The sequence below is a fragment of the Vulpes vulpes genome, chromosome 10, assembly GCF_048418805.1.
Source record: "Vulpes vulpes isolate BD-2025 chromosome 10, VulVul3, whole genome shotgun sequence".
Taxonomy (NCBI): domain Eukaryota; kingdom Metazoa; phylum Chordata; class Mammalia; order Carnivora; family Canidae; genus Vulpes; species Vulpes vulpes.
The window spans coordinates 89530228-89542575 of record NC_132789.1 but is presented as its reverse complement, the minus strand read 5'-3'; the positions used below and the strand labels follow the sequence as shown (position 1 = coordinate 89542575).

The window sequence follows — 12348 nt, the reverse complement described above, 5'->3', positions numbered from 1 at the left end:
CAGAATCCTTCTTCCTCTTTGCTCAGTGCATCCCTGAACAGTAATGGAGAGTGGGAGGGAGGGAAGGAGGGAGGAAGAGAAAAAGAGAGAGGGGGAGAGAGAGGTAAGTGAGTGAGTAAGCCCAGGCTGTTGTGACTTACCAAGGATTTTTGTCAAAGATGAAAGTATCCAAATGCACCAGACAGAAATGGAAAATGGTGCTGTAAAGTAGGAACACATGTTTTACTTTAGAAAAGTAAAAATTGCAGAGGATTATTTTCTTCTATTGTATTCTCTCCCCTTCCTCTGATTTTCAGTTGGAGGCAACACAAAATAAACAGTATGGGATCTACTTCTCACCACTACTACTGCTACCACCACCACTACTCCTTTATGCCCTCTATTATCTTTCTAAAACTTAAAAAATTCAGAATTCCAAAACAAATCTGATACCAGATATTTAGGATAATTACCTTCATTGCCACCATCTGCTCCAGACTTGATGATTCTAATAAGGTCCTAACTGGTTGCCCTCCTTCCACCCTTTGCTGCCCGTCAGTTTATTCTGAACGGTGCAGCTAGAGTAACAGTTAAAATCTAAGTCAATTCAAGCCGCTCCTTTGTTCAAAACCCTCCAATAGGTCCTTTTTTGAGAGACCCATAGAGCCCTCCATGAGCTGCCCTTGCCATCCTAACATCACCCCATTGGCTTCCTTGCTGTTTCCCGAAGAGGCCTGGGACGTACAATGTGCTCTTGTCTCAGGGCCTTTGCACTTGCTCTCTCCTCTATCTGTTATGCTTTTCCTCCAGACTACTGAAGTCCAGCTCCCTCATATAGGTCGATCTTTACTATTCCTTCTAAGTGAGACTTTCACTGACAGCCTTTTCTGAATTCCATCTTGCTCCGAAATTTCCTTACCTTTCTTCTTTAGCAGTTAAAAATTATCCCAGGGATAAAAGTGTTGGGTTTTTTTTCTCTTTGGACAAAATAAAAACTTGCCTTGAATATCTTTGGCCTGTAGTCTGAAATTATTGCCTCATAGGAATTTTAAGTGATAACCTCATTCATATTTAAGAATCAGTGCTGAAGCACGGACGGATACACGTGAACGCATATCTCAAGGTTAAAAGTAAAATGAATATGTATCTTTGTTGTTCTTTTAAAATTCTATTCTAGGATCTTTGAATTATTCTACATCTTAGTGTTCAGGAGAAATCCATTTGTAATCATTTCTCATTTATCCAACAGGGTGGACTAAGTGCCCAAGCTTTTGTTCGTGTGGAAATGGAGGATGTGAATGATAATGAACCTGTCTTTAATCCGTCGACCTACGTGACGAGCATTAGTGGCCAGACCCAGCCAGGCACCGAGATCATCAATGTTCTTGCCACTGACAGGGATTCTGGGATATATGGAACAGTGGCTTATGAGCTCATTCCTGGACACCTGTCATCCCTTTTTACCATCGACTCTGCTACAGGTGTGTGCTCTTGGAACAGTTTTCCTCTGAAATCAACAGATTCTGTGTAACAGCCAGAAAACTGGCAAAAATTGTTTTGTTGTTTTGTTTTATTTTGTTTTTAGCAGGGATGTTGCAGGACTCACTTCACCTTCCAGAAGGCAGCAAGGTGTATTGTAAAGAACCAAGGCTTTGTGGTTACATGAGACATGGATCTGAGTTCAAGCCTTGTTTCCTCCTGGTCTTATAATGTTTATTGGCTTCAGTCTCTTCACCTTAAAAGCAGTGCTATCAATCCCTATGTTGCAAGATTTTGTGAGGATTAAAAGCAGTAAATTATGAGAAGCAGCTGGCCAGTAATATTTATTTTGCAAATGTCCATTCACTCCGTTCATATGATCTTGCCATCCGAGGATGATGGCCACGATTTCAGTGTATGAATAGATAAGATATCTAAAGCTCCTTTTACTTCTCTAATATGGTAATTGCATATCTGCCAAAGAAGTCCAGTGAATAAACTGAGTCTTTTGGAAATAATAAAAATTTAGGAGGTTATCACCCCCTTCTTATTGGTTAACAAAGTAATGTTTGAAATACTTGATCACAAGAAAATCTAAAATCTCAAGTATATAATATTACATTGTAGTACTTTTGAGATATTGGAGATATCTGGTCCCAAAACGATGCTTAAAAAACCAAAACAAAACAATTTTTTTCTTTTGCATTTCTCCTTTTACAAATTTTTAATTTAATTTTACTTTATTGTAGTAAGAACATGTAACAAATGTTTAAGTATACACTGCATTACTGTTGTTACAGGTACAATGTACAATCTCTAGAGCTTACTCTTCTTGCTTAACTGAAACTTCATGCCCATTGGTTAGCAATTTCCCATCTCTCTCTCCCTCCTTGCCAGCCTGTTGCAACCACCATTCAACTCTCTGATTTTATGATTTTGACTATTTCAGAGACTTCATGTAAGTGGAATAATGTAGTATTTGTGCTTCTGTTACTGGCTTCTTTCACTCAACATAATATCTTCCAGATTCATCCATACTGTTGCATTTTGCAGGATTTCCTTCAGTTTTAAGGCCAAATACTATTCTGATGTAGGTATGTACCATATTTTCTTTATCTGTTCATCTGTTGTTGGACATTTAAGTTGTTTCCACAACTTGGCTGCTGTGAACATGGGAGTGCAGATATCTCTTTGACATTTTATTTCTTCTTAAAGCACCTGACCTGAGCATGGGTAAAATGCACTTCTACGGTGATGAAGATAATGTCAGGTGCTACAATAGACATTTTCTGTACATTGTCTTTATTGGATCTTCACAATACCCTTTGCAACAAACATATTCACTAGCAACAAGCAATAATTTACATAGCAAATCTAATCTGCCAACTTAGTTTGGCTTCCCATCCATCCCTGGTAGATGGAGAGTCTTTGCTTCTTGCTTGGAAAATATACTTACATGTGGTGTGTGTGACTGGCTGGGGGATTAGTTGTTTACAATGGCAGTCTTAATAAGGCAGACCTTCCCTTGCTCAGAATAATCCACTGACATGGCTCCTTTAGCATTTCAAAGATCAGAAGAAAATACTTTTTTTTAGGAAATTAGTCTGCTTATCTTGGCTTTTTCAAAATCCATCTAAACTGCTTGTCAAATTGTCAGGCCCTCTAGGACGCTAGCATTGCCAAAAATATATAGGTCAGCCAGTGATCAGGGCACAGGATCTAAAAACATTTAGTAGATTGTTTTTAAAAGACATCAACATGCTCATCGTCTAGTTTTTCCTGGAAGGTCTTGAAGAATGAGCAGTACTGTGTTCTGTTTTTAGAAGAGATCTCTTGCTGCTGCACTGGCTTCAATAAAGCCACAGGCTTCCATTCCTGGCACAGGCTATAAGACAAATGCCATTGTTAATCAAGGAGAACGCTTTACGTGGGTCATTATCTAGGGAAGTATCACAGTATTTTTTTTTTTTTTAAAGCAAAGACCAAATTCGTAATGGAAGTAGCCTTGGGGTATTATTGTTGGCAGTTTTGATGCCGGTTCATTTAGGTTGAAGACATTTTTCTAACAGTGCTTAGAATTTGGTTGCGCTTAATCACAACTCATGAGAAATTCATGAGGCCTGGTAATGCTTTACTTTAACCTTTAGAAGAGAATTAAACAGCATCACGACTAGCTGTGGGAAAAAGTTGCCTAGTGAACAGGCAGTCTTCAACTTGAACAGTTGAATTCAAGTTTATCTGTTGGCTGACCACAACTCCGAATGCATTTTTTTATATTGTACATAATAGGCTTCTAGGCCATGCCATAAAAGCTAATTTAACTGTTGATGTCTTGAAGAGTAGAGCAAGGAATATGGGATTGGAATACAGTTTTCCTCTTCTAAATCTGTGTGTGTTGCTGTTGTTATTGCTGTAACCTATATTGAGCTGGGCTTTCATGCTTTTGCCATAAGGTCTGTTTTCACTGAGGCTGCCAGTATAAATGCAGTATCTAGAAATTGCTTCTATCAATATATATTTGTAGAACGAATGAAAAAATGACATCTAGAAATAATTAAAAAGTGATTTAAATCCTTACTACATATTCTTAAGAAACTGCAAGGGAGTGTCATTGATAACACAGAGCAAAATTTCATTTAAAATCTTCTTTCTCCATCACGGTGTGGTAGGTAATGCTATGGCCTACCCCCGCTTTTTGTCAAAATTCTCCCAAGACTCTTCCCACCTGGCTAGCACTTTTCTAGATATATATGCTAAGTATACTAAATACACTTGTACTTATATAGGTGTATATCTGTGTAGTTTTATATTATATGAGAAGACTTGAGAATTCATGAGCTAATTTGTACGTTGTCACTTCTTCCTGAATTACTCTAAAAATCTCTCTTAGAGACATTTACTCATTTCCTCACTGGTTCATCCATCCTTTCATTTTGTTGCTTCCTATATCAGACATGCTCTTTTATAAGTTAACACACTTTGTGTTTAGCCTCATGTTTTACTGAAGGCTAGAGATTGCCCATTGATCTCTTTGTGTCACAACCAAGACTAAAACTTTAAAAATAGAGCTCTTTGACTTTCTGTGTTCATCTGGTAAGAAAAATGTTTTGGAGAAAACTGGAAGGGGGTGTGGTGATGTCATGGTTGTTTTCTCTTGTGGGTTTATCTTCCTGTTCTGTTTCTGGTTTTCTAAGTTTGTTGTTGGTTCAAAGAACATTTTTGTAAAATGTGCTTGGGCACCAGGAGAGAGATATTGAACTGAGCCTTCATCTCTCCTATTCTCAGTTAGTTGGGTTCCTTTGATGTGGGCACGAGGCAGACCACACTGTTTTGAGTTTTAAAAGAAGGAAACACAAAAGTCATACTTATTAATAGCTCTTTTTATGTCTTTAATCCTATTTTATGAATTGTATGTAGATTTTTTTCTTCCATTGTTTGAAGTGTTCTCTTCAGTAGCATGAAAAGTGTAGTCCTTTAGCTTTTGTGTTTGTCCTGTTTGCTTAGTAATTTTACACTGAAGCAAACATTACTGCTAAGCCAGATTACTTTAGGGTGTCAGATTTCAAACATTTGTGTTGGTCATATACAGTAGCCCAACTACTTCTTTTGCTAAAACTGCCTTTGGTTAAGTTCTTCTGGTTTACCTCTTTTTATAGAAGCAAGTTAACGATATAAAGAGAAGTCCATTAAAGTTTCGAAGAGTGTAGTTTATCTATCAAAAGAAGAAAATGGAAGCAAACTCATCTTTTCAAGACATATTTATTTGGTGCCTATTATGTACCAGGCACTGTTTTAAGTATTTGGGATACATCAGCCAGTAAGACAGATAAAAATTCCCATTCTCATACAACTTACACCAAAAGCTTATGTTGCCTCGCTTATTGTCTGATCTATGTTTAGTTGTGGTGTACACAAAATCCAACTTTAGCATTACAGAAGAACAAGTAATTAAAAGGGTAACTGAGTGAGTTAAAGGCAGCTATGCCTCTGTGTTTGGTTGTAATCTTTTGTTTGTACAGGGTGCGTGGATTTTAACATAGGCTGTGAGTAATGTAGCACAGACTTTGTTTTTCTTCATTTCAAGGGCAGATCTTTTTCTAATGTTAGTTTTAAGCTCACATTTCATATCATGTAATGATTCTCATAATTCTCCATGATTGCCACTTTCCTACATTTAGAACATTCAGATACGTGGCTAATAAATTAAAACCACATCTCATTTCATAAGGGATGTGAGCCTACTCATGCCAAAAAAATAATGACTTCCTTTTATTTGTACGACAGAGACTAAAATTAATCACGAACACCTAATCAGTATGCGCTGATTTGTAGGAAACAAAAGCATTTTAGAGAGTTTTCTTACTGATTTTTTCAGTATAAGATCACAGATTCTCGGGGACCTTATAATTCAGCTCCCTGATATAGTGGAGGAAGGAATCAAGGCTGAAAGGGATTTACTGACTTGCCTGAGGATACACGGTGAGTAAACGGCAGGATTGAACTTAAACCCTCTCCTAGACCCGTCATCTGTCCCTGTATTGCTCTGTTTCAGATGACAACACCTTTCAATATCTTTTCCAGTAAGATCTTTTCCCTATGTGGGCCTTACATCAATTTATGGCATAAATGAAGCAGATGCTTTTGTGCCCATCTCCAAATTAAGAGAATAAAGGCCCTAAGAGTCTTAGTGACTTGCCGAGTCACAGTAACAAACCTGACACTTGAATTGACTTCTTAGAGTCCTATTTCAAGGCTCTTTCCATTATTATGCCTTTTTTCCTTTTAAACTAAACACAAAGCTAAGATAAATATAGGTTTCATTGTCTCAATTGAGTAAGATAGAAAAGTGATCTCTCATTGTGACTTTTTGTGTAAGCCTTTTTGAAATACCAAATTATCTCCTGGTTTATATGCTCTTTTTAACTGACTACATAGAATTTGGTGGAATCTTCCAAAATGGGTATGTTTTTCTTATGAATCCTTTTCATTACCAATATGAGACAAAATTTTCAGTCCATTCCATTCCTTTCAGCTACTCCAACTTAGCAACCCAGATTTGTGTGTGATATAAATAGCATAATGTCACCTATTTACTGAATAAGTTCCTATATTCTCACAAACTGAATATAAGAAAGACATCATAAATGCCAATAACCAATAAGAAATTGGTATAGACATCCCTTAGTTTTTTTTTTTAATCCATCTCTATTTTTGAGAAAGCCACACTTAAAGACTTCATGTTTGGTGATGGTCAAGATTTTATGGTTGGTTGGTTGTTCAAAGTAGGCTCCATACCCAGCACAGAGCCCAGTGTAGAGCTTGGACTCAGCTCCCTGAGATCAAGACCTGAGCTGAGATCAAGAGCTGGATGCTTAACCAACTGAGCCATCCAGGCACCCCTTGTGCTTTTGCTTGTTCTTAACTATTTCATAGCTTATAAGTCTAGTAATGACCCACAGGCTGCTTTCTGACTATGAATAATCACCTTGGCTAAGAGCATCTCAGCTTTTTCAGGAGATTGGATTCTGAAAGTCAGTATTGTTTAATTAGTACAATCACATGTATATTAGGTTTTAATTAAGAGAGGACCTTTGTCTTTAAGTTCTTTTATTAGTCTGTCAATTAAAAAATATTTCATTCCAATACTTTCCTCCATTTAAATGAGAAGTGACAAGATTAAGAACTTAGGCAAAACATTATTGCACATTATAATTGGATGTACAAATCCAAACACTCAGTAATCAAGCATAAAATAACCAGAGCTCATGAATAGCCAGTAAGTGAATCAGTCTATTTTTCTAAAGTTAAAGTTTGTCCCTGCACTGGTGGTTAATGATAATTTGCAAATATCATGAAAAATGAGAGCCAAATAATCACTGTACTTTAAAATATGAAAATATAATGCCATAAATCCTAAGCTGATAAATACATAGGCAAACAGAGCTATTCATTTTATTGACCATCTTATTATTATATATAAGTATGCATATGTATAAGCAATATATATTATAGAGCTATATATAATATTTTCTGGTTCCTCCACCTTTTTTTAAGATTTATTTATTTGAAAGAGTAAGAAAGAGCATCCAAGTTGTGGGGAAGGTCAGAGGGAGAGAGAGAGAGAGAGTTTCAAGCAGACTCTGAGCAAAGCCTGGCATGAGACTTGATCCACAACTCTGAGACACAACCTGAGCCAAAACCAAGAGTCAGATGTTTAAGCAACTGCACCACCCAGGCACCCCTAATCCCTCAACTTTTAATAGATGCCTCAGTTTATTTAAAAATGTTAGATTGAGGGCAGCCTTGGTGGCTCAGCGGTTTAGCACCACCTTCAGCCCAGGGTGTGATCCTGAAGACCCAGGATCGCGTCCTGTGTCCAGCTCCCTGCATGGAGCCTGCCTCTCCTTCTGCCTGTGTCTCTGCCTCTCTCTCTGTGTCTCTCATGAATAAATAAATAAATAAATATATTTTTTTAAGTCAAAAAAGTAGTCACTGCTCAAAAGAGGCCTAAAGAATTCATATATAGAGACATAAAATGGACCTTGTTCAAATATAAAGACAGATTTGGTCATTTCACTCTCCTACCTAAAATGTTTCAGTGACTTCCCACAGCTCTTTGGCTGAAGACCAAATCTTTGTTAAGGGCCACCAGACCTTTTCATGACCTGCCCTGCTTCCCACCATGGCTGCAGACCCAAGAATTCTTCTTTTTCATGTGTTCACTTGTGCCTTATACCAGCTACCACTTCTCTCCCTCCTCTTCTTTTTTTTTTTAAAAATATTTTATTTATTAATTCATGAGAAACATGAGAGAGAGAGAGGCAGAGACACAGGCAGAGGGAGAAGCAGGCTCCATGCAGGGAGCCTGACATGGGACTCGATCCGGAGTCTCCAGGATCATGCCCTGGGCTGAAGGCGGCGCTAAACCGCTGAGCCACCTGGGCTGCCCCCTCCTCTTCTTTTTATACTCTTTCTTCCTCCTCCCCCTTCTCCTTGTTTTTCTTCCTCCTCTTCCTCTTCCTCCTGTGATGATACTTACATTATACTTACATTAAGCAAATACTTACATTAAGCAAACTCATTTTACTGATGTAGCAAACTGAATGCCAATTATCAGGTTATAATGGAAACCATAATTACCACAAGACTTGAATACTTGAGGCTTTATGTTCAGCCTACCTTTCCAGTCTAGGCACACTATAGAGAAAGCAAAATCATATCTGGAAGAGTTTATAAATGAGCATTGATTTTTAAAGAAGGAAATGAGGTCATTTTAATGTTTAGTGGTATCAAATTAAAATAGCCTGATGGACCTTTCCCATCATAAGGATGTTCTTGTCAGTAGAACAAAGATATGAAAGCCTATTGACTTATAGCACTCTGCATTACTCTACTTTTCATCGAGAGTGAAATAAACAGTCTGAAAAAATAATAATAGGAAAGTCTGTTTGCTAACAATCTCGCTTCTTTTCTGAGGACTGGACCTGAATCTGTGCACCTAACATTTGCCTCTCTTTTTTTCTACTTTTCCTAGACTCATCAGCTACCCTTTGGGTTGTCTTATTTTTAAGAGACCACTTTCACATTTCAAGTACAATCAAGGTTATGGGTCACAGAGTCACACTGTCCTATTAAGATAATTTTGTGTTAGCCTTCCATGAAATCAAAATGTTTCAAACTTCCATGAAATCAAAATGGCAAACTCCATCTATTGATCACAGTAATGACTATAGAGAGTGTAGGCCTTCAGAAGAGAGATCTGGAAAATACTCTAGAGTATTCAGGGAAGGAATTAAGGACCATAGAACTTGAGCTGAACCTTACACAGGGTAGTTCACATTTGAATGAGCAGGAGTTCTGGCAGTTATTTTTCAAGACACACATTTTCATGTCCATTCTAAATCTTCAGTATAGTATCCATTTCCTATACAAGAAGGTAGTAGATATATTTTTATAACAAATGTATCTTTTTTCCTGAATATTTTAATATTTTAACATATGTAATTTTTTTTAAGGTTTTGTCTATTTATTCATGAGAAACACAGAGAGAGAAAGAGGCAGAGACACAGGCAGAGGGAGAAGCAGGCTCCATGCAGGGAGCCCGATGTCGGACTTGATTCCGGGTCTCCAGGACCACGCCCTGGGCTGCCCATATATGCATTTCTAATTTCAAAGTTAACATATTAGTCCATTCAGGCTGCTCTCATAAAACATGACAAAGTGGCTTAAATAACAGAAATTTATTTCTCACAGTTCTGAAAGCTGCAAGTGTGTGATCAAAGTGCTGGCCAATTTGATTCCTGGTGAGAGATCTTCCCGGCCTGTGGACAGTTGCCTCCTCTCTACTTTCACATGGTGGAAAGAGAGTGAGCTCTCTAATGTCTCCTTGTATGAGGATACTGATCCTATAAGATCAGGGCTCTGCACTTATGTCCTCATTTAACCTTACTTACTTACTTCCAAATGCAGCCCTACTGGGGGTTAGAACTTCAACATGTGAATATTTAAGGGACACAATTCAGTCCATAGCATGTATGTTCATTAAAACTATAGGAATATGAGGTAGAAAATGAACTGTCCCATAATCTCAACCCATTGACCTCTTTTTATCATTGTTCAGATCCTTCCATGTTTTCCTTCTGTATATTTTTCTGTTTGTGTGTGTGTGTGTGTGTGTTGGGAGGGATACAAATAAAGTATGTGTTAGTGTTTATGATTATACTTTACATATTGTTCTGTATTTTTCCCATGTAAAATGTAGCGTGTAAAATTTTTTAAAGTGAAAACGTGCATATTCATTCTTTTTAGATGCCACATTAATAATCAATTGTATTAATATACCACAATGGATTGAACCATTCATTTTTTTCTTGTACTGTCTCTTTAAGGGTGGGGACTCAGTTTCCTCTCACCCTCCCACCTCTCCCAGACCCAATCTTGCTGATTTTTTAAAATTCCAGGTTGTAGGTCCCACTGGTTATAAGAAGTCATGAAATTCAGCTCCTCTGGTTTTCAAAGCCAAATATCATGGGGGTTCATCCTCCTCATGAAGGCTCCTGGATTTGGGGGTCTATTTCTCTGCCCTCCTCTTCCTGGCACTGTCCCTCCCTCTTGCAGACAGCCCATGAGTCTGTTTAGTTCGACCTCAACCCTTCCTGCCACGTCTCTTATTATTAGGATACCAAATTGTTTATATATTTTCAAAATGTTGTCTTTTGATTTTAATGATAAATCAATTAAATTAAAGAACACGTAAATGAATAAGAAAGATCAAAACTGTTCATTAAAATACGTGTTAAATTTATGATAAGCATGTGTATGTAAGCCACTGTGGGATCGTAGAAGGTGGATCTAAAACAAAGTGGGGTTGGCCCCCGTGGCGCAGCGGTTTAGCGCCGCCTGCAGCCCAGGGCGTGATCCTGGAGACTGGGGATCGAGTCCCACATCGGGCTCCCTGCATGGAGCCTGCTTCTCCCTCTGCCTGTGTCTCTGCCTCTCTCTCTCTGGGTCTCTCATGAATAAATAAATGAAATTTAAAAATAATAAATTTTAAAAAATAAAATAAAACAAAGTGGAGGGTCTATGAATCCCACCTGTACCAGACAAAATGTAAACTGTGCTTCAAAATGTGACTAGAGGTCAGAGAAGATCAAGAAGTTGTTCTAGGAAGAGGATGGAGCAATCCAAATGAAAAAGAGCAAAGTCTATCCTGGAAATTATAAATAGTTTATATTTATAAACTTTATATTTATAAATAGTTTATATTTATAAACTATTTGTGCCTGAGACAAAAAGGACTGCCCAGAGATGGGTTACAGAGGTGGAAAGGGCTCATTTACCAACAACTTGGTCAATAGAGATAAGACATTTGAACTTCATCCTGAAAACCTGGGGAGGCACCGATGTATCTAGACGTGGATTTAGGAAGCCTATTCTAATACACACATGAAAAATGGTTCAGAAGGAGTCTTCTGGATTCAGGAAGACCAAGTTGTGGTCCAGTTGAGGCAGACATTAATCTCTTCATTGTCATAATCATCAAGGGTGCAAAATGAAACTCTTAAAAAATTTCTCTGTAATTGGAACTGAGTTAACTCTGGAAGACTATATGCCCAGGAAGTAGGGATGATTGGGGGTGGAGGGACTTTTCATTTTCTTTTGTAGTCAGACACTTTTGTATTATTTGGGTTCTTATTTTTTTTAACCAAGCATAGACTTTAACAATAAAGAATTTTTAAAGCTCATTGGTAACAGATAGGAAAAATCTGACTTAGAAATTTATGTGATAATTATGGAGTGCTTTGGTGGATCACCAAATCAGTATAAACCCAAATTTTAATATGGCTGCTATAGCTGGTGTAATAATCCTTGGTTATATTAATATATTAAAAATATTCTAATGAAGAGTGTTTATACTCTTTTTTGTAATAGATTATAGCTGGAACCATGTGTTCACCAGTCAACTTGGCGCATGCTCAGGAGAAATGAGCCATGAGTGAAAGGACCTAAAATCATGTTAGATAAGGAATTGCTACAGAAAATGGGTTATGTAGACCATAGACCATGTAGACCAGAGCAGGTCAGACAAGATATTTGACTTCAGTTATTGATGATGTGTTATCAATAGAGAAACATTAATAATTATAATTTAATTATGTTTCATTAAATTTCTAATAGAAATAGAAAACCAGGAGTTGGAGTTGTGAGAGGACAGATTTGACTTAAAGAAAAAAAAAACTGAATGGATATCATCTTGTTTATGTCTAGAAAGCTGACAATTCAGATGTTTTGGCCAGCTTCTGATAGAATGGCAAAAACTGTACTATTCCTTCATTTGACCATCCTGGCCAATTATATTGTGATAGGCTCCTCAAAGTTCAACTACATTTA

At 37.4% G+C, this 12348-nt stretch overlaps 1 protein-coding gene across 1 annotated transcript in view; it reads left to right on the top strand.

Annotated features, from left to right (window-relative positions):
• Window positions 1-12348, top strand: part of DCHS2 (dachsous cadherin-related 2) — a 226811-nt gene that overhangs the window by 126538 nt on the left and 87925 nt on the right. The window contains exon 3 of the mRNA XM_072724890.1: window positions 1229-1460. Within this exon, the coding sequence (XP_072580991.1) occupies window positions 1229-1460 (232 nt within the window). The remainder of the gene's footprint in view (window positions 1-1228; window positions 1461-12348) is intronic.